General features: G+C 42.7%; 3 protein-coding genes across 4 annotated transcripts in view; all 3 read left to right on the forward strand.

Moving 5' to 3' along the window:
- The window catches only part of myh14 (myosin, heavy chain 14, non-muscle), a 33925-nt gene extending 19147 nt beyond the window's left edge, over positions 1–14778 (forward strand). The window contains exons 26-46 of one of the 2 annotated variants that reach the window (XM_030071692.1): positions 169–306; positions 406–529; positions 837–1008; positions 1110–1322; positions 1775–1919; positions 2055–2261; positions 2439–2543; positions 3497–3649; positions 3877–4125; positions 4713–4826; positions 5552–5650; positions 5749–5961; positions 6066–6227; positions 6320–6448; positions 6567–6655; positions 6783–6906; positions 7121–7329; positions 9196–9304; positions 9854–10026; positions 10305–10328; positions 10772–14778. In XM_030071692.1, coding sequence (XP_029927552.1) covers positions 169–306; positions 406–529; positions 837–1008; positions 1110–1322; positions 1775–1919; positions 2055–2261; positions 2439–2543; positions 3497–3649; positions 3877–4125; positions 4713–4826; positions 5552–5650; positions 5749–5961; positions 6066–6227; positions 6320–6448; positions 6567–6655; positions 6783–6906; positions 7121–7329; positions 9196–9304; positions 9854–10026; positions 10305–10328; positions 10772–10961 — 3141 coding nt within the window. In that variant the 3' untranslated portion in view covers positions 10962–14778. The remainder of the gene's footprint in view (positions 1–168; positions 307–405; positions 530–836; positions 1009–1109; positions 1323–1774; positions 1920–2054; positions 2262–2438; positions 2544–3496; positions 3650–3876; positions 4126–4712; positions 4827–5551; positions 5651–5748; positions 5962–6065; positions 6228–6319; positions 6449–6566; positions 6656–6782; positions 6907–7120; positions 7330–9195; positions 9305–9853; positions 10027–10304; positions 10329–10771) is intronic. The other variant, XM_030071693.1, reaches the window with a different exon arrangement.
- A 4973-nt stretch (positions 14779–19751) lies between these two features.
- On the forward strand, positions 19752–20834 carry LOC115373352 (mpv17-like protein). Its single transcript, XM_030071698.1, has 4 exons — positions 19752–20103; positions 20233–20303; positions 20514–20543; positions 20667–20834. Exons 1-4 carry the CDS (start codon positions 19752–19754, stop codon positions 20799–20801), a joined length of 588 nt encoding a protein of 195 aa, XP_029927558.1. The 3' UTR covers positions 20802–20834.
- An 849-nt stretch (positions 20835–21683) lies between these two features.
- On the forward strand, positions 21684–27209 carry rpl18 (ribosomal protein L18). Its single transcript, XM_030071699.1, has 7 exons — positions 21684–21764; positions 22358–22444; positions 22578–22685; positions 23401–23499; positions 23610–23733; positions 26486–26555; positions 27075–27209. Exons 1-7 carry the CDS (start codon positions 21762–21764, stop codon positions 27148–27150), a joined length of 567 nt encoding a protein of 188 aa, XP_029927559.1. The 5' UTR covers positions 21684–21761; the 3' UTR covers positions 27151–27209.
- Positions 27210–27694: the final 485 nt, after the last annotated feature.

The raw sequence follows: 27694 nt of genomic DNA on the forward strand, positions 1-27694 counted from the left end.
TTACACAAATATGCCGACAGAAAGCACAGTACAGAATAGAGAACTATGTTTTTCCTAATAGAAATTCATGCAGATAAAAAAAAATCAGGAAAAAATCTGTCCCTGCCTTATGTCTTTCTTTAATCATTCTCTTCCTCCCTCCTTCCCCCTCTCTCCTCTCTTTGTCAGGACCTGGAGGAGCAGTTAGAGGAGGAGGAAGGAGCCAGACAGCGTCTCCTGCTGGAGAAGGTGACCTTGGAGACCAAAGTGAAGAGTCTGGAGACAGACATGTTGAATGCTGTGGAGCAGAGAGACCGACTTAGCAAGGTGAACATCAGAACTGCTTCATCATCGTCTGTTCATGTGTGCATGTATATCTTTAATATAATACCTTAATCTTCTCCTCCATCTTTCGTCTCTGAGCAGGAGAAGAAGCAGTTGGAGGAGCGTCTGAGTGAGGTGACCGACCAGCTAACTGAGGAAGAGGAGAAGACCAAAAGTCTGAACAAACTCAAGAATAAGCAGGAGGCTGTCATCGCTGACCTAGAGGGTGATTATTCTAACAATAGTATCTCAACCAGGACAGGAAACTAACTTTTTTATCCGCCGGCCACAGTGGCTGCTGGATTGTATGTTTATCTGACACTGTCACAGCTTTACGAACCAAATAGATCCACATAAAAGAAAGCAACCTCCTTAACTTATTAATGTCTGGGAGGCTAATTTATCAGTCACTGTCACATTAGCACTGGCAGCAAGTAGTATGAATATGATCCCGTCTTTGTCTGAATGCTTTGACTTTAATGCCTTAATGCTGCTGTAGCTGGGAGCTGACATTGTCTCAACACTGCATGCAGAGCGCCTGAAGCGTGAGGAGCAGGGTCGCTTGGAGCAGGAGAAGTGGAGGAGGAGGATGGAGAATGAGTCGGTGGAGGCCCAGGAGCAGCTGTCTGACCTGGGAATGCTGGCCGCCGAGTTGCGGGGCAGCCTGGCTCAGAAGGAGAAGGAGATCACCACCCTGCAGGGCCGGTGAGACTCAGCAAGATGTACATTTGACACAGTGGCACGGAAAAAGGTGATTATTTTTAGAAAGGAATGCATTTCTCTGTCTCACTTTGTGTTTGTCCCAGGCTGGAGGAGGAGGGGGCGCGTCGTGCCGAGGCTCAGAGGGCTCTGAGGGAGGCCATGTCTCAGGTGTCTGAGCTCAAGGAAGAGGTGGAGAATGAGCGAGGGATGAGGGAAAGGGCAGAGAAGCAGAGGCGAGACCTGGGGGAGGAGCTGGAGGCCTTGAGAACAGAGCTAGAGGACACTTTGGACACCACCGCTGCCCAGCAGGAGCTAAGGTGACAGATACATTATCAATTCAAGGACAAAACACATTAAAATCTTTGCTTTACTTGGCCAAAAATAAAGTGGTAAAATTGAACTTTTTTCCACTCTCTGCTCAATTTTTGTGAGCGCTTCTGCATTTCAAAATTCTCTCTTAATTGTTTGCATTTTTAACACATTTAAATCACTTTTTTGGGGGGAAATTATATTATTTACACTGCTTCAGCAATGTTGCTTTTCTTTAACTGTCAGATCAATAATGTAATTGTCACTGAAAATGTAACTGAGAGAAAGAACAAGAGAGACTGAGGGAGGGAAAGTGTGTGGGTTGTGAACTGTGCATGTTTATGCACTTTCCTACACATGACTTCATGTTTTCTCCTTGCATAAGAGAGTAAATGGAAGCTCAGGAACTGCTCTAAGTTCGCTTATAATTGTTTCCCCCCCCTTTCCCCACCTTTCTCAGGTCTCGTCGGGAGGCAGAGTTAAGTGAGCTGCAGCGGTGTGTGGAGGAGGAGACACGACGACACGAGGCCCAGCTGTCAGAGCTCAGAATCAAACACAGCGCGGCTATAGACAATCTGCAAGAACAGCTGGACAACAGCAAGAGAGTAAGACGAACACACGCACAGACACACACAGACACACACAGGCACTTGTTCAGTGATGTTCAGTGCACTCACAAACACGTACATGCACCCTATGATGTGCGTAGTGCTTAATATGTTGTCCTTGTTCCCTCCCAGGCACGTCAGTCCCTGGAGAAGGCCAAGGCGGTGCTGGAGGAGGAGAGGCTGAATTTGACCTCAGAGCTCAAGACCCTCCAAGGAGGCCGCATGGAGAGCGAGAGAGGCCGCAAAAGGGCCGAGGGCCAGCTGCAGGAGCTGACCGCCCGCCTGGCTCAGGCTGACAGAGAGCGGGAGGAGAGGGAGGAACGAGTGCACAAGCTACAGGTGATAAGAAAGAGAGAGCACTGATACTGAGCCTTCAATTTGTATGTTCAATTACTCATTAGTTGTTGCTTTTGGTGTTTAAAATTTTACAGAAACAGCTTCTAGTGCAGCAGTGAGACAAATCTTTTGGTTCTTTGTTGATGACTTTTTCTCTCCTTTCCTTCCTGTCTCTTCCAGTGTGAAATCGAGTCACTCTCCAACAGTTTGTCCTCATCTGACACCAAATCCCTCCGTCTTGCTAAGGAGGTTAGCAGCCTGGAGAGCCAGCTGCATGACGCACAGGTAACACACACACACACACACACACACATACACAGTCACTCATCAGGTTTGGGTCAGGAGCATTGTGGCTGTGGCTATTTGGCTGAGTCCCCAGACTTCTTAAACAGAGGCCTGGGTACTTTGAGGTGATTGCCAGAGCACTAAAATGGCTGTTTCAGAAATTAGACAAGTAAGGCTCAGGGTATTACACATCATAAATTAGTTATGCATCACATTTTAAATACTGTACCATAATATTTTGGCTACCTGTGACATCTGCTAAGCGCTCTGTTGCTGCAGACAGTCAGAAGTCACATTTTTTCTTATATCGATATTAGATAAAGTGTCTCACTAGAAAATACTGTTCACCTCAGTTTCCAGGGAATACCAGTAGTCACTTGTGTATCTGTTTTAAATTAGTGTCTAAGCTGAGAAGTATGTATCAGAGAGAGAGAGAGAAAAGCTTGCACACTATGGCTGGTCTGATGAAGATCCACTGGGATTGAAACATTTTTGGCACAGTACCTCACTTTAAATACAACTTGAAAATGCTTTTCTGTTTAGCTTTCAGGAATAAATATATCTTGGGGATGGGCCCTCGTTTCTCTGATTCACTGAACTCTCAACATCACCAACACAGAAACATGAAGTGCAGAGAATCATACAGTAATTTCATATTAAGAAAACAAAACGAATAATCACTCTAAGTGTGATTTCAGTGGTTGAACCCCTTCATGTTCCATAACCCATATTCATGCCCCTGGTTTGTGTTTATCAGGTTTCACTTCAGTCACTTCAACATGTGAATTTTACTGTAATTTAAAATTTTCACTTTTCAAAATGATGTGAGGAAATCCTCTTTAAATAAGGGGGCTGAAAGAGCAGCCATCAACCCTGACACATTCACTCACATACACTCAGAGACTTGGACAAATCTTTAGTTGACATTCTCTGTCCTCTCTGTCCTCTGTCAGGAAATGCTGCAGGAGGAGACCCGTCAGAAGTTGGCTCTGGGCTCCAGGGTGCGGGCGCTGGAGGAGGAGAGGAATGGACTGTTGGAAAGAGTAGAGGAGGAGGAGGAGAGAGCCAAGGAGCTTACCCGGCAGATCCAGACTCACACCCAGCAGGTACACAGTCATGTCCAGCTCTGTATCTGATGTAGATAGAGTGCTATTGTCCTCATAGTTGTTTTCATAGTCTGTACAAAGAATATATAGTCAGTGTCTCACTGTAAAAACACATTGACTACATGCCAACCAGACCAAAACTATTTTTTTAAAAGAAGTGGTTATTGCTAGGTGAAGGTTCAGTGAATGGATCCATGACATTTCCAGTGTCTCTCCCACATTTGCAGCTGGCTGAACTGCGGAAGCAGTCGGAGGAGGTGAACACTGCGGTGGAGGCCGGGGAGGAGACGCGCAGGAAGCTCCAGAGAGAGCTGGACAGCGCCATCCAGCGGGAGCGACAGAGGGAGGAGGAGAAAGAGAGAGTAGAGCGGCAGAGGGAGAGACTGAGGGAGGAGATCGAGGACATGACTCTGGCCCTGCAGAGAGAGAGGCAGAACTGCACGGCCCTGGAGAAGAGGCAGAAGAAGTTTGACCAGGTCAGTCACAGAGTGAAGGTCATCTGTTTAAGAAGCACAGGCTGTGACAATCTAGGCACTGGGTAGTAGGACTGAACAATTAATAAAGATATTATCAAATTTGCAATATGGCCTAGTGCAATATCCAGCTGGAATTTATTTAGTAAAGATAAAATGTCTGGCAAATCATTGTTGTAAATAAAGTGTTATGGTGCTACAGAGACGCACTAGTCTCCAAATTGTATTTTCCAGATGTAAGAATGTATGTAAGTTTGGTACTGACCCCATAAATCACACCTTCATCATCTTAATAGCCTTTTCATTGAATATGAAAATTATAATGCAAAAATTATCATTCATACTAAAACTGTTAATCATACTGCAGTATCTGTAAAATTAATTCACTATGATTTTTTTGCCATATCGCTCAGCCATAGACAGCCATGTTATTGTGTAACTGTACAGAAAAGGGGGTAAAGTTTAAGAGGGGACACCAGTTACGACCTCTGTAACATGTAAAATGAAGAAAATGACAGCGTCACCATTCCTAAATTGTCCTCACTTGCCCTCTGACCCCCTGACCTTTGCCCTCTGCTCTTTGCCGTCAGTGCCTGGCAGAGGAGAAGGCGGTGAGCGCTCGGCTGGCAGAGGAGAGGGACAGAGCCGAGGCAGACAGCAGAGAGAAGGAGACTCGCTCTCTGGCACTGGCCCGAGCCCTGCAGGTAAACTGTGCCCGCATTTATTCCAAAGAGCTCGCAATTTTCTCTTTTCACTGTGAGCTTTTTGTTATGTAACAGAATACATAGTTTCAATATTTAACCCACTCCCTAATGCAACAAAATATATGATGATATAATGGAAAATATAGTGCCACTTATAAAATCATACATTTCCATGTAGGAAGTCAGTACTTACATTTTTAATATAATATTAAAAATAGGCAAATTTCTCTCCCTCTTCGTCAGTGTGGATAAAAAACACAGTATATGCTTCAGTATATTAAAGCAGCAATATGTGAAGCACAGTAATACATACTCATATCAATAATTACTCATATTTTTTCAATATATTGCTGTCCATCTAAATAGATAGATAAACATTATGTATCTTCTTTACTATTTGCACTTAATACAAATTGACCCTGAAATAGATAGATAGATAGATAGATAGATAGATAGATAGATAGATAGATAGACAAATTATATTTCTTTTCATTATTAGTCAGTGCAGCCTAGAGGAGTATTGATGTTCTTAAATCTTTTTAGAAATGAAATCAAAACACTAAATAATTCAATATGTTGATATTTCACATCATATATTGGAAAATGTTTTTTTTTTCTTCCAGTCTTGCATCAGTTGCTACAGTGAAGCTGGTATCATGGTTTTTGAGTGTCTGTATAGATTCAAGTGTGATAATAATGCAAGCTCCCTGTGTTTCTGTGTGTAGGAGGCCCAGGACCAGAGGGAGGAGCTGGAGAGGGCCAACAAGCAGCTCCGTTTGGAAATGGAACAGCTAGTCAATCAACAGGATGACGTTGGCAAGAATGTAGGAGTCCTGTTCTTCTGTTTCTCTGCTTTTTCTTTATTCCTCAGTCCGGTGTCTCAGTCTGCAGTCGTTCACCCTCTGATCTCCTCCTGTGGCAGGTCCATGAGCTGGAGCGTTCCCGGAGGGCCCTGGAGACAGAAGCCCAGAACCTGCGTGTTCAAACACAGGAGCTGGAGGAGGAGCTGGCCGAGGCAGAGAACTCGAGGCTGAGGCTGGAGGTCACCCTGCAGGCCCTGAAGGCTCAGTTCGAGAGGGAGATCAGCACTAATGAAGAAAAGGGGGAGGAGAAGAGAAGGGCGCTCAGCAAACAGGTACAGCTGGAAAGACCAGAGAAAAGGACAGGCGGGTGGCTGTTTGGCTTCAGCCCTCTCCCCAAAGTGCTCTAAATTTCTTCCCTTCCTCCTTCCTGTCCCAGGTGAGAGAGTTGGAAAGCCAGTTGGAGGAGGAGAGGAGTCAGCGTTCGCAGGCCGTGTCTGTCAAGAAACAGCTGGAAGCGGAGCTCCAGGATGCTGAAGCCCAGGTGGAGACGGCCTCTCGTGGCAGGGAGGAGGGAGTGAAGCAGCTACGGAGGCTGCAGGTAAAATAGACCCTCAACCCACCACACCTTTCCAGTAATTTACGTCACCTGCCAAAACCCTGCAATTTCAATGCTGTTTTCACATCTCTCAGGCTCAGATGAAGGAAGTTCTCCGTGAGCTGGATGAGACCAAGTTGGCTCGGGACGAAGTGGTTGCCCAGTCGAAAGACAGCGAGAAGCGCCTCCAAACCCTGGAGGCAGAAGTCCTGCAGCTCACTGAGGTGCTTGAAACCCAACAGAGATAATGATAAATACTGTGCTTAACATGGATCTTACTGTTGTATGTAATGCGTGTATGTGAGCCAGCATTATTCTGTTCTTCTCTGTGTGCATGTGTAGGAACTGTCTGTGTCTGAGAGGCAGCGCAGGCAAGCCCAGCAGGAGAGAGACGAGATGGCCGACGAGATGGTCAACAGCACCTCTGGAAAGTTTGTATCACTTTACTACCGAAATGCTATATTTAAATTGATTTTGTGTAATTTGGTTTGTGTACATGTGTTGGCATTACTGACTGTGTTTGTGTGCATGTATGTGTGTGTGTGTGTGTGTGTCCAGGTCAGCATTGTGTGAAGAGAAGCGGAGGTTAGAGGCACGAGTCACTCAGCTGGAAGAGGAGCTGGAGGAGGAGCAGAGTAACTCTGAGCTACTGGCAGAGAGACAAAGGAAGACGGCTCTACAGGTAGATTAGTCTCTCCCAACAGCATTTGTCTGATGCTTCCGCCTAATTTAAAAAAAAAGAAGATTGTGGAAAAGGGAGTCTGACTTTAGAGACTATAGGTGGATGTACACTCATCACTTACATACAGTCACACATGCACACCTGCACATAAGCATGTAGACACACATGTGCATATGAGCAGAGTTTCACTGCTGTCATTCTGCTTCCTGTGCAGGTGGAGACTCTGACGGTGCAGCTGCAGGGAGAGAGGACTCTGACCCAGAAGGCCGAGGCAGCTCGTGAGCAGCTGGAGAGGCAGAACAAGGAGCTGAAGACCAGGCTGGGCGAGCTGGAGGGAGCCGTCAGGGGCAAACACAGGCTCAGTGTCGCCGCCCTGGAGGCCAAGATAGAATCCATGGAGGAGCAGCTGGAGCAGGAGAGACAGTGAGTGACACACATCTGCACACTCCATCTGAGTGCACTCTCACCAGAGTCAGAAGTTAATGTTGGCTTTGGGGAAAAATACCCTTGTAAACCCTTGTAAATTATCATACATTGTTTGCATTTCACCATATTCACATTTTTTAGCTGAATTGTCAAATACCCTTGCGTAAATGGGGCTACTGTCTGCAGTGGTCCACTGTAGGTGACTAGTGGGAGCCTATGACTAGACGATTGTTTCCAATTTACGACAAAAATGTGTTTTGGATGAGAAAAATGGAGCATGTTTTCATTAGAACAGCCTGAAGCAGCAGAAATTTGGCAGCCAAACAATACGATAAAATGCTGACCCCACACGAGCTCCCTGAACAAACAAAAACAGGTACTGTACAGTCCCACGCAGCTATTATAAGAAATTTACAACCAAGGCATTGCACAGGGGTTTGAATGAAAGGAGCAAAGTCCTCACATGGAGATGTGATTTTATTTGTATCAGCATATAGCCTGTGGATAACATATTATTGCATACAGAGTGGGACTGCAGACTTTGCCTGTACATTGAACAGTTTGGGTAACATGACATGGCATACACACGAGAGTATTTACTTGTATTGCTCATGTAAACAACCTAATCAAACTATTATCATTATTAGAGTAAAAGCAATGGTTGCATCATTTATTTGTATGTAAATGTAGTCAACATATAGTTGTTTACTCTTCTTACAGAATCATGTCTATTGGTTGGATACGAGGTTACGACAACACTCTGTACTAATTGGAATAAGTAGGGAAGTATGGCTGGGTTATATGGACAAAATCAAATATTACGATATCTTTGACCGAATACCTCAATTTAGATATTACAACGATATTGTAGGGATGACTGTTGGTGCTTTCATAATATATTTATACATAAGACATTTTGCTAAACAATCATTAGTAATGTGGACATGATGACCAAGCAGGTAGAGACAATAACACAGCTTGAACGAGCTAGTAATTAAATTGTATTTCTAATGTAATGCAGCCTTTAAAACCAGGAAAAGACGATATTTGAAAGCCCAGACGACATTTACTGTACTTTCATTTCACAAGATCTACAAGATATTGATATATTGCCCAGCCCTTATGTGAGGTTCACATTGACCTCAGTGGCAAATGTTGCCAGTTTGAGATCAACAGTAGGTCTTTTTCCACAGCAGCCATGTTGACATGAACAGCAGGGCGAACACAGGTCTTATTAATGACGTTAATTAAGGTTCAGTTCCATTTCTATCTAACAGAGCTGGGGCTCTGGTGGTGTTCATGCTTGCTCACTGGAAAGGCTCTGCTATACTCACATAAATGGAATGGAATGTTAATTAATATCAGGAACATCTGTGTTTACCTGCTATCATGATAAAACTGGCAGCTGTGAGAAAGGTCTGTAAGCTTATCAGCTGTTCAACAACAAAACACCCACCCCTCCCTCATTTATTCAGTCATTAGCCTTAAAATCATGCCTGTGTCTTAATAGCAACTTCGGTGTACTGACATAAATAACATGACAGTGATGTTATTGAATGTAGCAACAATCCCATTTACATTGAAATGCTGAATATGCTCAGGAGTCATAGCTCACCGAAAAGTTTGCAGTTAGTGTCCAGCAGTGGGACTGTAATGTGGGATATGGTAAATGCTGATTTCAAATTAAACATATGGCAGCGGCAATGCAATTATATTATTCCATCGTTTCTTACTTCAAGGGGGGAAAACACTGCCTAAAATAAGTGATTTTGTTTACCCTGGCACAAACACATGCTCACAAACAGTTACATCTTAGATTGTTTGGCACAATTGGTCACACGTCCTGGTCTTTGTTTCTGTCAGGGAGCGAGCCATAGCAAACAAACTGGTGCGGAAGACGGAGAAGAAGCTGAAGGAGGTGATGATGCAGGCGGAGGACGAGAGGAGACATGCAGACCAGTACAGAGAGCAGGTATGGAACCGAGACCGATCCTAATCAGACCAGGCGGAACAACCACATAATGAACCTACATGGAGCTATAGGAAGCAGCACAGAACAATAGAACCAGGTACAGATCCATAAATAGTTTAATGGGGTCAGATGAGCTAAGCTTGCTGTTCTAATTTTGCCTCGGGGCACAAAGGAGAGTGTTGAAAAATCATCCCAAAATGAGTGATTTATCCAGCTCAATCCAATCTAATCCTAATCCTGCTCTGGCATCTGTGTGTACATGGGGAAGGTAGGGGATATTCCACTCCCAAAATAAATCCCTCATCCACAGCAGAGACACTGACTCCCCTCCCTAAACATCATCACTGATAATCTGTCAGATTTAATCTCACTCCTGATCCCTATCAGTCGTCCGCTTCTCAGACTAATCTCTCTTTTCTATCCATCTCCTTCCCTCTCTTGCCTTGTTCTCTCCCTGTTTTCTCTGAAATTCCCACTATCACTTTTCCTCCTCATTTACCGTCACTCCACCCACTCCCGTCTCTCCTCCCATCTCCTCCTCTCCTGCAGCTGGATAAGTCCATGGGCCGGCTGAGGCAGCTGAAGAGGCAGCTGGAGGAGGTGGAGGAGGAGAATTCACGCTCCAACGCTCAGAAGAGGAAGATGCAGAGGGAGCTGGAGGAGCTCACCGACAGCAGCCAGAGCATGACTCGGGAGATCACAGCCCTCCGCAGCCAGCTCAGGTAACTGCAGCCCTGTATGTGTGTTTGTGTGTGTACTTCCATGTTTTTTTGTTTTTTTTTTATGTGTGTGTCATGTAATGTGTGTATACATTGAACGTTCCATCTACAGAAAGAAAAAAAAAAACACAAGCCGAATAGATGATCATCATTTGTTGTGTTTTGATTTGATCCCCATTAACATGATATGGTTTGTTTTGCTTTGCTCTTTTGTTGCATCCATTTGTGTCCCGTCTAACACTGACACACTGTCCATCTGTCTGCGTCACACCACCTCTCAGCATCCCTGAATGGAGACCAGAGAAGTAGGTCACTGTGTGTGTGTGTGTGTGTGTGTGTGTGTCTATGAATTCGGGGGTGGGTGTGGTATACCAACCCATATACATACATGTGATGTGCATGTTTTGCTTGCATTTGTTGTTTTCTTTATTTTACATGCAGTTCATTTGTTCCTCTATATCGTATGTAATTAGTTTCATTGTGTAGAGGGATTTGTCTTTGTTGTTTTTATCACCACAAAGTACTTTTCAAATGCAGCCCCCACAATTCGGCATTACACTCTTTTTCTCCCTTTTTTTGCTTGGGGGTTGCTTGATTAATAATTTAAACGGATTTAACATCTTAATTAATTCCATGGTTGATTTATGTAAGTAGTTTTTCTTTGAAATCACCGCCCTGGGGGCCCCTTGGCTCAGACGGTTCATGTCACATTCGCCACAAGACGTTAACGCGCACCCTCCCTCTGCAGGCGCGCCCCGTTGCCCCTGGCGATGCGAGGACGGAGGGCTCTGGTGGATGACCTGTCACTGGAGAACTCGGATTCAGAGGAGCCACCTGCGTCGCCAACTCCCTCCTCTGGACCCCCGGGTACCCCGACTCCCTCCTCAGAACACAGCCTGGACCCCCCACCACCCTACAGCCTCAACAACACAGAGTGACACACACACAGACTCTGAGATACACGCATACACACACACACACAGAAACACACAAACACACGCATCGGCCTCTCATAGCCTCAGCTTCTCAGGTGGTGAAGGAGCAACATGCACATAGCACATTACACAAGATTACAGATAAACACACACATGCACACAACACGACACACACACACACACACACCAAAACAGACTGATTTGTCACTGCTCTTGGCAATTTTACCTCCACTTTCCGAGCAAGAGCAGAAAACATACATACACACGCAAAACGATATTCTACAATGAAGAACCAACTGGAATTGATTTTTAATTTCAATGGACTGAGCGACAGAACAAAACCGTAGACTGTAAATCCCTGGATTACGTCTAGGTTATGTGTTTCTGGGAAAACTAAACATCTCCCAGAATTCCCAAGGGGGAAAACTATTATATCGTCAAATTTCATGATGCTGTACAGCGCTTACAGAGAAGAAAACAGCACGGCTATCGCGTCTCGAATGAAATATTTCAGTGTCAAGCCATGTTTAAGTCTTTGACGAGGATAGCTAGAACATACAATCTACCTAATTTCGCAAAGGGCTGCTGGACTAAAACACGAGGGTGAAATTATTCCCGAGAGAGATCGAGACAATCTACATGTTGCAGAGAATAGTTAGCGAGGCAAGTGGAAGTCTTGCACACACATGGTTAGGTGTCTGTACGTGTGTGTCTCCAGGCCATGCTCTAACTGCAGGTGTGATAAAACAACATCGACATCTTTGTATTTTACTACTAAACATTTTAAAACCTACAAATTGAAACTTGAATTGATCTGTGAGCCTCTTATTCGAACAAACGGGAAAGGAAAAACAGCTCAAGAAAGAGAATATATACACGTTATGACACATTTTTATTGAGAGAGAGCAAAAAAAAAAAAAAGAGCAGGTAGTTAATATTTATCGTCCAACTGAGCAGAAGCCAGTGTTAACTTTTTATCGTAAATGGCTGATGGGGAACTGTAAAGCATTGCGCTAACCTCGTGAGCGTCACTCAACTAGTTCCATAACAAATTGGTATTTTTCATATGTTATAATTATAACGACACCAACAACTGCTCATGAGTCACTTTCATAAACGACCACTAACAGCAGCCGACATGCAGTGCAGCTTGGGGCGCCGCTGCATTGAGGTGCTCTCAAGTGATTATGTCCTTTTTCTATAGATTAGGAACAGTATGTAGTTAGATATTGCAGTAGGTAGTAATAGATAGTTTCTTTAACTTAAGTCTTATCATATTGCTTCTTATTGACTACAGGCGTTTGGATTTGTATAATTTATATCCATCTAAATATGAACCTAAGTTATTGATTGCTGGTTGTTTTCTGTATGATCGCGTCTTGTGGGTAAAGCATGTTATTATGATTAGTGCTGACACCGGAGTCAGGCGGGGCCGTCATCGTGCGCCTCTCTGCCTGAACTTTATTACATTCTCACAGCCATGAAGCTCAGCGTTGTTACAGTCAGCAGCAAAGGTTTTATTTTTTTTTTATTTTTTTTTTTTTGTTGTTGTTTTTTTCCCAGTCAGCTTTAGCCTTCAGATCTGAGAGGTGAGCGTCCATGGGAGACCTAATCTGACCTGCTGGTGTTTAACTATATCTGTCTGGTTTAGGTCATTGCTAGTGTGGAGCTGTATAATTTTGTCATCTTGGTTTCTTCGCAGAAACAGGTAGAAATCTATGTTATGTGTACCACAGCAAAACAACTTTAACTCTAGAGGTAACCCGTGGGGAACTGTATCATTTTATCTTTTTACTCGAAGCAGATGAAATTGTGACAACGAATCTCTTTTTTTTTCTGTTATGTTTTAGACTGATATACTCATTTTTATCAAATGCATCATATTTTATTTTGAACAAGCATCTTGTACATTGTAATATTGATTTTTACTGATTAACTGTGTAAATTATTAATCAAACAAAGCTTTTGCGTTTAACCAAATGGTGGGCGTATGGATGAGAAAAGGGACTTAAATTCGTAGTAAACATAGAGTAGTATATAGCATAGAGTAGATGACAGGAGTAGAGGCTGGTTAGATGTTCCACTGAGATCCAGTGACGTATCTGGATGAACTCGTTAGTAGAGAAAACTCTCTACTCACAATCCCTGCATAGAAAAGCATGAGACTCAAGGCGCTTTCAAATAGTAGTAGTGTTAGATTAATATGACAATGGAAACAGTGAGGAATTAATTGTCAAAAAAAAAAAAAAAACACTTTTATGAAGAGAATGGCAAGAACAAACAGTTTTGTTTTTTTATCTGAAGCTAATGAAAGAGAGAACTGGTGAAATTATGTGCGGTCCCAAAAAAATTAAAAGAAAAAAAAAAACAGTTTGATGTGAAAGGTGTCTTTTTATCAATCTGGATCGGGCACAGTGTTTCCCAAACCTGGCGTTAAAGATTGTTTTCTCTTTAGTGAAACATCTCCCATCTGCCTAGTTATGTTTCACTCATGTTTTATGTATCATTTGACACGAGTAAAGTCCCTTTTGTTTTTGTTTCTGACGCCCCCCCTCCAGCACCTGTATGCCTGATGCAGCTTTAAGTCTGTACAGGACGTTGATGTGACGTCTACTTTGAGACACACAGAGAAATGTCTAAATTAACTGGGACACGTTTGGTGTAATTTGCGCTTACATTTTCAACGGGAAGTAAAGCAGATAAAGATTGTGTAGTTGATGTCAGACGTGTGCTTCTGTAATTTTTTGTAATACTTTGTTTTCATGTGGAAATACACAGTACATGGCAAAGAATTACTGATGCTGTCGGCTTATACCATTGATTACACACAGGACCAGAGGAGTTCATTAATCAGGGGTGTCTGCTTGCGCTTTTTGAAATTTGCTTATCATTACTGCTCCCTCTTGATACCATTCTTGATACCATTCTGCCTATGGGATGAACAAAACCAGTGGTTTGTTATAATGAAGCAGCGTTGCAAAGGTAATACCGACATAACAAAAACACCTGCATTCATGTAAAGTAGTTCCAAGGCAAAACGTCCCATGTGTATCCATACTGTTTGACACGTCAAGCTATGTTTTTTGCCAAGCCAGGTTCACCGCAATTAAATTTTAGTGACAGGTGAATATGATAAAAGATCAAACTGAAGGATAATTGAGTCAAAAATGAGCTTGTCTTTGACTACTGAGCAACGACATATATTTAATGCCCTATGAGTGTTTATTTTCTGTACGTATGATTGTTTTATTTTGTCGATATGCAAAGGATTCTGTTTTTTGAATGGGGTGTTTTGTAAGATACCGTGTGGATGCTGCACTTTACACACTACTAATGGGGGTAAACACAGCCGAGCATCATCAGTAGATAGCGCCTGCTGCGTCAGGTCACAGATCTCAAAGAGCCCGACATAGCACTTTGTGTCAGCTGGGCTGGTATCACGTGTTATCAGGATACAATCTGTCACTTTAACTGTCTGTTCACTTTAATGTTATAATGTCAAAATGTCATATCGGTGTCTAAATGTGGTGTTCAGGCGCCTTGGTGGGTCAAAATCCCGAGGCATGTGGGTCGAGCTGCTGGAACGAGAACGGATCGCCTGAAGTGTCTGTTCGCCTGTAGCAGGACAGAAGGCTGGTGCTTCGTAAAGGTGTTATTTTTCTCTCTGTGTTTGTTCATGGCTACTGTGGAACTTGAAAATTTTTGGAAATGTGTTTTATTGTTTAGCCTTTTTTTTGTTTTTGTTTTTGTTTTTGTTTATGATGCTGTAATTATACAACATTTGACCGGGGTTAACTTTAATATATGTCGTTGGTTTTGATCTCTGTGTGGCTGTCTTTCTTTCTGGGAGTGCACAGGCTGGACACACACCAGCACACGCACAGGAAATACAAACACATGTACGCACTCACCATATAGCGTACAGAAGGCATTAGTATTAGTACGCATTACTTGTCATGGTTTATTAATATAGCGAATATAATAACAGCACTTTCAATATTGATGTTACACACAGTAAGACCACTTTTACACAACTTCAAATGGATCAAGATTCACACACACGCTGAGATCACAGAGTTCACAGCTTGAGCAAACACACACATCAAGGGTTTAGTGTGAAAGGGGCATTCAGTGACATTTTGGCCAGAAATGAGTAATGCATATTGAAAGGCTTGTGTGGAGTTCTTTTTGATGGTCAAAGGAAAACATTTGCAACCACAAACAAAATTTAAAAAAACAGGAAAAAGACTGAAGTGAAAACCCTAGATTGCATTTAGTGCAAAAGGGGCTTAACTGCACTTAATCGCTTTTTATGAAATATCAATTCTCTGAATATTAATCTCTGTGAAAGTATGAGTGATTATGAAATTCCTGATATGATTTGAAATGACAAAGATGAAATTATTTAAAGTTGTGTTGTTGCACTGCAATAAAATAACGAAAATGTCATTTCCACCTGTTTTGCCCTATACCCTAAACATACAAATTGAAAAATCTGAAACATGACTCACAGAGTTCTTCACATCAATATGAAACAAACTGGCCTCCCTCACTAGCACTCATGTGACCTCGTGTCCTCTAGGATGTCAGTGAACAGCCAGTCATCCTCATGGGGGGGTGTTGGCACTGGATGGTGCTCGGGGTCCTGGGTCGGGATAGGGAATGACTGAGCTACACCTTCGAATGGCGTGCAATTTTGAATACTGTCGCAGTTTACCAGCATGGAGGCATTCTCTTGCTGGGGACACTGGTACATGTTGAGGTCTAGGATGTCGTAATGGTAACTCACGGAGGAGGAAAGATGATTTGGGATTATGTCTGTAGTCTGGGATGTTTTGAAACTGGTGAATTGAATCTCTTCTTCGCTTTCTCTCTGATTGTTCAGGTTGTAATTCACAGTCAATCCCTGATCTCCCTCACAGCCATATCCATGCTCATATCCGTACTCACCTCTCTCATAGTGAAAGCCGTCCACCTCAGACTTAAAGTTGCCATTGCTGCATATTATCATCTTTTCCATAAACGCCTCTGATTCGTCCACAAATGTGATGTCATCAGCATACACCTCCCCTCTCATTCCCTCAGCGTCACCTTGGCATGCACAGATGCTTTGGAAATTGGCCTCCATGTCCATGCAGCCCCCGAAGTCCTCCTCATTACCATTAAAAAGATCCATTATATCTGTCCACTGACTCTCTGCAAAGTCCGCTATGTTCTTGGCCTGTGTGCAGGTTGAGACGTCTGTCACCATCTGAATCGAGAAGTCACAAGAGTCAAGAGACAATGGCGAGAGCTGCGGAGAGAAGGAAGAGGTGTCCAGATGTTGACTGAGTTGAACAATATTCAAATCTGAGTCATATTTGATTTGTTCATCATTTGTTCCTTTGACTTTTTCATCCCAGCAGCAAAGCAGGTCCTCTGATAGTCTGTTGGTTGCCTTTAGTGAGTTTTCATTACCATAGTGATCTGCCTCGTGGTAATAGTCTGTATTCTTGGGCGAGCTGAGGGATATGAATTCAAACAGTTTGCGACTTCCACTCCTTTTTTGGTGGGTCTGACTGTGTCTCTGTTTGCTCTTTCTGGTGGTGCAGGTTTTGCTCTGTGATTTGGGCTGAAATTTCCAAAGATGTCCCAAGTCTGGCTGCTTCTGTTTAGTGGCCTCAGTTTCATCTGAGCCAAGAGAGAGGTCATTCCCGGACTTTGAAATGCCATCTCTGTCTATCTCAGCGTTGCCTGGGTCAAGTAGGAAGACATCTTGGGAGGGGTTAGCGGACTGATCAGACATCACAGAGCTCTGTGATGGTAGTTTATTCTCCTCGTCTGTGGAAAAAAGAGCAGATGCCAGCCTGTGGTTTGCTGCCTCGATGTCTGCAAACTTCCTGTTGAGAAAGACAGGTGAGAGAGGTGTCAGGATGATGAAAAGTTGGCACTGCAGTATTCTCTAAAATGTCTTGAGACGCTGAAAAGAACAGATTGTCTGCGTTTTAGAGGGTAGATCTCAGCGGCTTCTCTGAAACAGCAACACACCTCTGGATCATGTTGTGCAGGAAGCGACGGTGGTTGACCTGCCGCTTGGATGGTCGGTTCTTCCGTGGCTTCTGCAGGGTCCTCATCATGTGACCTGCTGCTGATGTCACGAAGGTGTAGAGGTCACGACCCCAGGGAACCCCTCGCTCCAGCCCAGGCTCAAGGGTCAAAGAGATGGACGGCTGCATGACTGGAAATAGACAGGATGGGAGATAAGAAATGATGGGCTGAGAGGCTGAGAGATAAAAGAGGGGGAAATCAATGAGAGGACAAAAACATCAAAAACATCTGCTTTGAGATAGATCAGACATAATGAAATTTAAGGATTAAGGGAACAAATAAGGAATTACTTATTACTCAAAAATGTTAACCTGGATGCCATAAACAGCCCATGGGAATCAAATCAAATTCCCCAAAGCCTGATGGTTAAAGCAAAAGGAGCTCAGACCAAAATAAGAGGAAGATGCACCGGTTTTGCAATGTTTCATCACATCACGAGACACGCGAAGGCAACACTGAAACATTTGCTGTGGAACATACTGTACAAACATAGGCAAAGCCATTCAGAGCTGTAACGTGTGAAAAGGACAGATTGTCTACATTTTAGAGGGTAGATCTCTGTAAGATTTGTGGACACATCATCAGTTGAGGGGTACAATTCACTATAATCACTGAATCATTGTTACAGTAGAGACATATATCCATTATAGACCTGGTCAAGTCTAATTCTATTCTTCCCAGCTCTATAGAGGAAAGCAGAAAAGCTGAAAAACCTACCTTTACACTGCTCAGGCTGCCGTGTATCTTCGTATCTTCCAACAAACTGCACTGAGGACTTGGCTTGAGGTAGGTGGGCTAGTTCCAGAAGAGGTGTGTGTTTTTTTTTTTTTTTTATTGTTATTGTGTGTGTGTGCATGTGCTGCGGGTCAGTGTGCACAAATTAAGTCAAGTGGCATGAGTGCTCAATGCAAATGCATGAATTTCCTTTTTTTTCCACCAGTATGAATGGAATCCAACTGGACAAATTGACGGAGTGAGAGGAAGTGAGAGACGATGAGAGGCATTGAAAAGAAAAGAGGCAATTATCTGAGAAGTCAACCGCCTGTGCAAGTGTGGGCACACGTCTCCATTGTGCCGCTCACTAAAGGCAGCTTGTTAAATACTGGGGAGACACAAGCACACCAGTCGAGGCAGCTGACAAGCTCTTAATTGATCAGTTTAAACTCTGGCCCTAATTATCACATTCTCAGGACGAAGAGCTAAGATGGTTGCTAGTGGCTTTAATTGCCCTTTGAATTTCTATAGCACACCTTCCAAGTACAGAGTTTTGCATATCTATGGGAGCAGATGAGTGAATGGGCTTTTTTTTTTTTTTTTTTTTTTTAACAAAGCTGAGGGACAGAGACAGAGTCAGAAAGTGAGTGGCATGTATGTAGAACCCAGACAAATACAAATGACCAAGGTTCTTTCTTTTTTCCCCCTCTTCTTTTATACTTCTGTATTTTTTGCTTTGGGCTTTTACATGTTCATGCACAAAGTGCCCACAGACTGATTTTCAAAGGATCCAGACATATTGAGCTGGCCTTGCATGACTGATATTCTGCTTACTGTTAACAGTTTATCTTTTACTGACACACAGTTTATCTCAATCAGCTTTCTGGACTTGTGCTGTCCTGGAGGCAACAACTCACCTTGTTCACCTTAATATGCCAAACTTAACGTTGAAGGAGGAAACGAATCAAAAGAAGCAAGCATTGCTGCAGGAGTGGCATCTATTTATAGTGACAGCACATGTGCTTCTGACCAGGGGGCTGTACAGCTAACATTGTGGTGTATTTTGCCTTCAACACTTCACTCACTTGGGAAAATTATCTGTGGTAAGTGGCTACAACCATTTTATACACGTCACCCAGACATGAGGACAAAATAGCCAAGTGACTTTTCATTTACATGGTAAGATATGAGAGTTAAATATCACCTACACTCGTACAGTATGTGTATGCTGCACTCATCTATATTGCTATTGGAGCTTCAGCCAATTATTCTGGCTGACATCAACAAAAATCCAGGATAACAGAAGCTACAACAGCTTGCTGTCTGCGCTTTGTTTAAAATCAGTTTTTGGCTATCTTTCGCAGATTGTTGCTTTGTGGTTTGCCTTGGAGTCATTCCTCACATGTGGGCTTTTCTCAGATTCTTCTCCAGTGACTGATAATGTCTTATCACACATTCTCTGAAACAGGCAGAACTTTGACCAGCTCAGAGGGCCTCCCTTACTTTTAGATGTGGCTCTTAACTGGCTGAGAGCTACTCAGCCCCCCCTCATCAGCAAGCAGAACCAATCTGAAAACAGTTTGTGTCTCTTTGGCTGTGGTCATTTAAGTTAGAGAGTGAGAAGAACCGCGCTGAAAGGTAGGCTTAACCACTTTTTAGTTGAAGCAATGTATTGGAGCAGAATATGACATGGCAATTGCTATTTTCCATAATTTATGTACTGGATGATACACATCACCGTGTGTGCATGTGGCCATCATCAATAATTTAATGCGCTGCATTACATCTTCATGTTTCCTCATGCATCATAAAATCAACATATCACTTTTATTTTAACACTTGTTTCAAAATCCTTCTCTTTTCCAGATTTACTATTGTTAGGCAGTGACATCTAGTGGCCTGTTTGTGAATGACCGCAGCAGAAGTATTCATGATTTATGATCAGTGCTCCTTCTAATCCTGTATTTCCCCTCATTGATAAACAGTTTCACCATGAACCGAGCCTGGGCCTTCATCAAGGCTCACCCATACATGAGCAATGTGGTGGGATACACGGCACTGTTTGCCTCCGCCGACCTCGTACAGCAGAGCATGCTGGGTGGGAAACCAGCTGAAGGCCACGAATCAGAGAACTCCCCACAGCTCCAGAGTACAGCGAACATTGACTGGTGTCAGACGACCAGAGTGGCATCTGTAGGGTTTTGTTTCCATGCCAACTTCAACTACCATTGGCTGAGGTTGCTGGAGAGGATGTTGCCGGGAGGCGGCGTCAAAATAATAACAGGGAAAGTTGTGTTGGATCAGCTGATTGCAGCTCCTGCCACTATCAGTGCCTTTTTCATAGGTGAGTGTTTTCCAAAGGCAATATAAGAGGTTTTTTTGAGGATGTGTTAGCATGCTGCATGGCTTGGCTTTCCTTCATGCTATTCATGTTATTTTAACTAGTTTTTAATGGCTGTCAACCCCCTTTTAGGTCTAAGTGTGCTAGAAAACAAAGAGGATCCATTAGAAGACTGGAGGCAGAAATTCTGGACTTCATACAAGGTGCAAATGTCAGACACAGGTTGTCCTGATTAGATTACATGGTTCTAAAATCAAGTAAAGTTTGTAATCTCTCTCTCTCTCTCTCTCTCTCTCTCTCTCTCTCTCTCTCTCTCTCTCTCTCTCTCTCTCTCTCTCTCTCTCTCTCTCCCTCTCTCTCCCTCTCTCTCTCTCTCTCTCTCTCTCTCACTCACTCGCTCTCTGTATGTGCAGACTGGAGTCGTGTATTGGTCCACAATGCAGGTGAGATATTCTTATACACCCATCAAAATGGACAGTTTCTGTATGTACACAGATTCACACACATGCACAGATGCAGACTTCAATATCGATTTTTCTTTGTGATCTCCTCTTCTACTTCCTCAGGCGGTGAATTTTGCCCTGGTCCCCCCTGTGGCACGGACAGTGTTTGTCGGGGGCATCGCACTAGTTTGGACTGTGTTCCTGTGCCACTTCAGACAGCAGCAGGGCCGCAGTCACTCAGGACCCTCATCTCAGTGATGCACATCACTCCACTAGACCAGAATATTTGTGACTTCAATAAAAAAGATTATTTCGGTTTGATGTATCTATTCTCTGGCAGCCTTTTTAGTTCTTCTATATCTATGGATGCATGTTTTGTGTTGTTATAGGGGCAAAATCATTATGCTAAACTCTTGCAATGAGAAAGGATTTATATCAGAATAATGCAATATCCAAGACAACGTTCAGGTCCCAGAGGTGTTTACCAGCCATCATATGTTTATTGTAGAAGCTGTGGGAAGTCACTCAGACAGACAACTTGAACCACTTGACCAGCTGGTGTCTCGTTTATGCAGCTCGTGTGGCTGATCAGTGAAAAGACGTCATCACGCACACCACAAATTGCTTTTTATACCACACTTGGAGGTATACCACAATGCATTGCGTTGTCATGGCCACCAGGCTCTTAAAGTGAGTCACAGCAATGAATGTATTATAGGAACATCTTTTTTCCTCCACATTTTGTTATTATGCTATTATTTATTTATTTATTTATTTATTTATATTTATATATATATAATTAAGTATATCTGCAGCAACTTCTCTAATGAAAAATGTATGTAACATGTAACATCATATTCTTGACTTGAATTTAACTAAACAAAGGGTATTATTTAAAAAGGATAGATAGATAGATAGATAGATAGATAGATAGATAGATAGATAGATAGATATAGAACCATACATACTAAATATGGCAAATGGTGCTATGGGGAATTACATACCATTATTAGTGGTAGTGGTGTTGGTCTATTGTATGTTTTGACTGGTGTTTACAGTTTCTGCCACTAGAGGCGCTGTCCTAAATGTTGACTGTACAACGTGACCCCGTCCCGCAGGAAGCGCATGCTGTGTGACCAATCAGAGACACGCGATTTCAGCCAATTGTTTATCGCGAGACGTTGGCTCTTCCTTTTCCCTTTTCGCTCCGAGCTCAAGATGGTAGGTGAAGTCACTGGGATCTTAAAGAATATGTTAGCCGGACTATCCACGATCATCCTCTTTGTTACACTCAGTTTCAAACAGTGCGGCAACATTTACTGATTTACAACACCGTATGCTTCGAAGTCCCGTAGTGATTTTGTTGAATTTGACAACGTAAATCATGTTAGCTCACCCCTTAAGCGCAGACATCAGTGCGGCTCTCGGCTCATTTCATGACTCGAGGTTATTAATAGACAAAATCTGAAAGCCTGTACAGAATGCGGAATATCACAGAAAGCAATACAGACTGAACTAAATATGTTGGTGTGTCCATAAAATATAATTTTTATACCTCGGAGGTGGTCACTGTGCTTGCTAGGTTCACGATAGCCGGTCTGCTAAGGCGGACCGTCAACGTGTTAACCCGACCCTGCGAATGCTAACATGATGACTGATAGCTGTGATCAGTAAATTGTGCTATAATGTAAGACATGGCTTCAGTTTTGCTTGTAGTTAATGTTCCCGTTCAGCAGCTGTATATGTGTCTGTAGCTAAATAGGATGTGAATGAACTTGACAGTGGAGTTATGCTGTTAATTTGTTCTTGTTTAGGGAGTCGACGTCAGGCACAACAAGGACCGCAAGGTACACAGGAAAGAGCCAAAGAGCCAGGATATCTATCTGAGGCTCCTGGTCAAGGTGAGTACAACACACACAAAATGCTGCTTTACTCCACCATCCTACCAATATGAGTCCTCCAGGTCTTTGTGCCACTGTTAAGCCCATAAGAGTTGGTGTGTGAAGTCCTAACGGCAGTGCTGTGTCTTCTCAGTTGTACCGGTTCCTGGCCCGCCGCTCCAATGCTCCTTTCAACAAGGTTGTCCTCAGGAGGCTCTTCATGAGCAGGACCAACAGGCCTCCCATCTCCATCTCCCGTCTGGTCAGTCTCTTTTGCTTGATACACTACAGCCAAAAAAAAAAAAAAAAAAAAAGATTTCTCCTCTGTCCTCTTTCTTGTAATTGTGTGATCAAACTGTATGTAGCAAACTGTCCATTTGCTTAATCCACATTGGGCAAACTTAACTAATTGCTTATCTTACTTTGTAACAAGACCTGTGCTACTAAGATGTTTTTTTTTCTGCCATTGAATTTCTCCCAAAATCTGAGTTTTATAGTTTTGGCTCAGCTTGTCTCTGTCTCAGAGCCTCAGCACTGGTTGGAAATGAAGCAAAAAAAAACCTGATTCTCTTTGGATGTTGGACTATTCAGTAACTTAATATACAATATCTATCACTCTAAACATATTGTGATGATATGGTGTTTTAGAATAGTGACACAGTCTGGCAATCTGTTACCTAAATCAATGAGAGCAAAATCATCAAAAACTGACAAAATGACAAATGAAACATTGATGGATGGATCATTGGGATGAAAGTCCGCTTGATTATTTTGCACCTATGAGCTGACATATCTGCTGATGGGGAAAAAAGTATCTTAATCATATTGACCAGCCTTAATTGGGAAGAGTTAAGTATACAAGGTGAAATAAGATCTTAGTCCTGATAACATGGTCACACACTCAGTGTTTGGGACACTGTCATTTCATGTGTTGTGATATTGGCCGTGTAGAATAATCTTTATTCCCTGCCAAACAGATCCGCAAGATGAGGCTGCCCGGCCGTGAGAACAGAACCGCTGTTGTGGTGGGAACAGTGACTGATGATGTCAGGATTCAGGATATCCCCAAGCTCAAGGTAACGTCTTGGAAATAATACAGTTGATCTGTTATATTTGTTTTTCTTCGTCAATAGATATCGCTGTGTATTGAGGCAGTGTCATCATGAACTGTTTTCGTGTCCCTCAGATTTGTGCTCTGAGGGTGACCGATGGTGCCCGCCGCAGGATCCTGAAGGCCGGAGGTCAGGTGATGACCTTTGACCAGCTGGCTTTGGCTTCCCCCAAAGGACATGGCACAGTGCTGCTGTCAGGTAACTGTCTGTGGCCATAACTCTGATGGACTGTCTGAATTGCCTGAGGAGATTGTGCTTGCACATTATCTGAATTCAGTATTAGTTCATATGAAAGTAGACGACCCGAAGAATCTGTTGGCACCAAGCATATCATGCTATGTCCAAAGTTGGGTGAAATTTTGGCAAGGAAAAACGAACCCCTTTGAAAACATTTTCAAAGGGGTCCCTTGATCTCTGAACTCCAGATATCAGAATGAAAATGGGTTGGGTGGGCACCCACAGGTCTCCTCTTTGGCCACCTTACTCTAATCCCATGCAGGTGGTGGCACAAACCATGCAGTTTTTGCATGCAGTACCAATGTGTTGTTTTCGCCTATTTAAAAATGATGTATTTCTGCATACTGGGGCCTAAAGTTTTGGAGTTGCATAATTTGGGTTCAGCTGCAAAGATGAGACTCCTGTGGATTCATTGAGCCCAATTTAATTCATATGATGTTAGCCTTCATAGTAGCCATTTCATTGTAGAGAAACCATTTTTTAAGACTTGACTCACTGTATAAACCTATTGTGACCTTTAGGATAATCACAGGTTTATGGAACTTTACTCCCACAAACTAGAGGATAATGCAAAAAACAAATCACAATAAATTGTAATACCAAATCGCAGTAATTGTAGAATTGCAATACACATCAAAACGGCACCCAAGTATCGTGATAGTATCAAATCGGGAGATAAACACGTTGTCCCATCCCTAGTATACAGTGGTTGCAGCTGCAGTATGGTGTTGGAGATTGACTGATCATGGTATACATGCACATCTGTAGATGGGCTGCAGCACTCTTGTTTGCACTCTTGTACTTGATTTCAGCCTCAATGTTTCTGCTGATCTCTGAGGTGGGGGGGAGCGATTTATTTCCTTTTATAATTATGTGGTCACATAGTTCATTTAGCTGAATATAGCAGTCTACCTCAACCAGTGTTACAATTTTGTCACTGGGACCACGAAGCTAGAATGTATCCACACCTGTAACTGCAAATATTTAAATCTAGGTGACCACCAAGATGGCACAGGTGAATATTTTGGCATTTGTTGTTTGGAAATAGAAATTACCCTTAGTCCTATTCATCACATGCTTCTCATTGACATTTCACATGAAGCACGTGTAATCCTTCTGCACTTCATTTTATTTTTTAAGCACTTTCATCCTTTGCATAACCTAATACCAAATTGCTGAAACTGTTTCTACATTGTTGGGCCGGTAGAATTTGTCCCCTCCCCATCATTTTAATTGAGCAGTCCTGTCTGAGCAAGCCTTTGTGGGCAGAGGATTACAATTGTATTCCTTGCATAATGGGCTTCTATTCAGTTTGTGCGCAATTAAAAGTAATACCCAATTAGACGTCCAAGCTGCTTGGCAATAGAGGAAATGTGATTTCTGTGGAAGTGATGTGAAACTTTTAGGAAACATTGTAGTTTACATTTCTGGGAATTTATCAGTGCCTTGTACTAAACTGGCAACTGCAGAGGAGGAGGGGCATCTGGTGCTTGCTGGTGTCAGTCAGGCCATTGTGTTGTCAGGCTTTGAACTATTGTATTGTCATTGGTGAAAATGTATTTTGTTGCTTTACTGCAAACTCAAAATAATGAACCTTTAAACATAAGCCAGCCATGTCTTTGTCAGATCTCAGACGTTGTAGAAACTGCAAATGCACATGGGGCTCATACAAGCTCATGTCCAGAGAATAGGGGGTTGCAGACAGCAGTGTCATTAGAAGTAAGACAACAAATGACTGTGCAGGTTATTAAGTAATCATTTTTGAAGGAAATAATCTTATGGCAGAATCTCATACTTGCATAATCCTGTCTGGTCGTCCAAAGCCTCCTTCATACTCACACAGTCTGCAGAGAATCAAGTCCGGACGTAAAGGCAGAGCTGCCCTTTCACACATGTAGCACACAACAGAGGACTGTCCATGTCAGACACGTTGACACCTACAGGAAATACTCCGTATGGTTTAGGCGAGGGGTGGCACCTGGGTAGAGTGAGCGTGCAGGACACCACAGGTTTACCTGTAATGGCTGTTTTTGCATGGGTATCAAAACTACATGTATTTGAACGTATCAGCAATCTTAGCAAAAGTGTGGAAAGCAGGAGAGTACAACGAAGCCGCTACATTCTGCACCAAGATCCCACTGGGGAAAGAAAGCTGCAGAGTTAGGGTTAGAGAGGAAGAAACATCATCAACATGCCCACTCGCTGCCTGTGCCTGCTCCAGACAGTTTCCTGCTCTGTTAACACATTGGCTGAGCCACATGTTTTGCGGACTTACTACTAGGGAGCTGGGAGGATCAAGTGCACAACTAATGAGCACAATTGTGTTGACGCATACAGCTCCTCCATCTGTATAAATTGCAGAGTTCAGTGAATGTGTGAAAGGGGCTGGTTTTTAGCCCCTTTTGGCTTTGCCTTATCCTGAGTCACCTGTAGCCCCCAACTATAGTAAGAGTAGAAGTAATGCACATGAGAGAATTAAATTTTGCTTTAATTGCTCTGCCTTCTAATTCCTGTTCAGCTTACAGTAGCACTTAATGTCTACCACAACCAGTTGCAGCCACTTGGATTATGTCTTAAGAACTTAAAATAAATGGAGATTAACATACATACAGCTGGAAAAGCACAGAAATAGGATTGTCTCCTTGTGATAATTTTTAATGTTGCCTAGCACTTTTTACATGTGGTCTCTAACATGTGCTTATCTGTTCTCCAGGACCCCGCAAGGGCAGAGAGGTGTACAGGCACTTCGGAAAAGCCCCTGGAACTCCTCACAGCCACACCAAGTATGTGTCAGACTTTTCTGCTAAAACACTTAATGTCTTAAACAGTTTTTAAATGAATGGAACCAGCAATGCCTTTGCTGCTGTTCACATTTAATTATATCAGTGTGCCAATACTTAGCCATTCTGAAGCAATTCTAATACTCTTGGTGTCAGAGAATAGTATATTTTTTTATGAAGCACAAAATATTAAATTTAAATCGCAGTTAAGTGATTAACTGTCTATGTAGAGGTTTCTGCCACCTTGCTCAGGTCAAGTTACATCATTCAAATGTAAAATTCCAGAAAAGTGAGTGGCATTCACCATTGATTCATAATCAGAGTGAAGCACCGGTGAACACAGCAAAAAATAAGATGCATGCGCCTCTAAGCATTGGCAGCTGACCAGAGATGACTTGAAGGCAGTTCTGCTTACTAGTGAATGTATTTTCCACATGTAACTAAACAACTTTATGGCTGCAGCTAAATCCATTATTGAACGATGTATTGATTTTATATTAAATTCTTCTTTTTCACCCACAGGCCCTACATCCGTTCCAAGGGCAGGAAGTTCGAAAGAGCTCGTGGTCGCAGAGCCAGCCGTGGCTACAAGAACTAGTCTGTCTTTTTGTTTTCCATGCAATCTAACACAAATAAAGATTGGCTACACAAAGTGAATTGTTTTTGTGTTCATTTGACAGCTGACCCCCTCCAAATACCTGTTGATTAGTGATGGGAATTACAGCTCTTTTCAGGGAATCAGATCCATTGGTTCAGCTCTCTTAAGAGCTCCCAAACTGCTTTTTGTTCAGTAATTTCCGGTTCAAATCAGCTTAGTCTGCTGTATTTTGTCTTAAATGACCAGGGCTTGTGCACATCTATTGCACAAATTAACAGTGAAACATTTCCTAACTACCAAAACAACAGTTTCACTTTTGGTTAAATGTTGAGTAAGTGTAACTCATTACACGTACCATAAGCATTTTCAGTGTATAGAAATTACACCATATTCTTTCAAGTTAACTAGTGACAAAACAAGTGACAGCCGGAACAATGATTGCATGGTTGAACTTGTTTGTATTATTGATTCAAATATTAATCCTCTATGACATAATTTTGTGGCCAAGCCAGAGGTTTTCAAAGTTCTGGACCCAAAATGACCG

Source organism: Myripristis murdjan, chromosome 16, assembly GCF_902150065.1.
Source record: "Myripristis murdjan chromosome 16, fMyrMur1.1, whole genome shotgun sequence".
Classification (NCBI taxonomy): domain Eukaryota; kingdom Metazoa; phylum Chordata; class Actinopteri; order Holocentriformes; family Holocentridae; genus Myripristis; species Myripristis murdjan.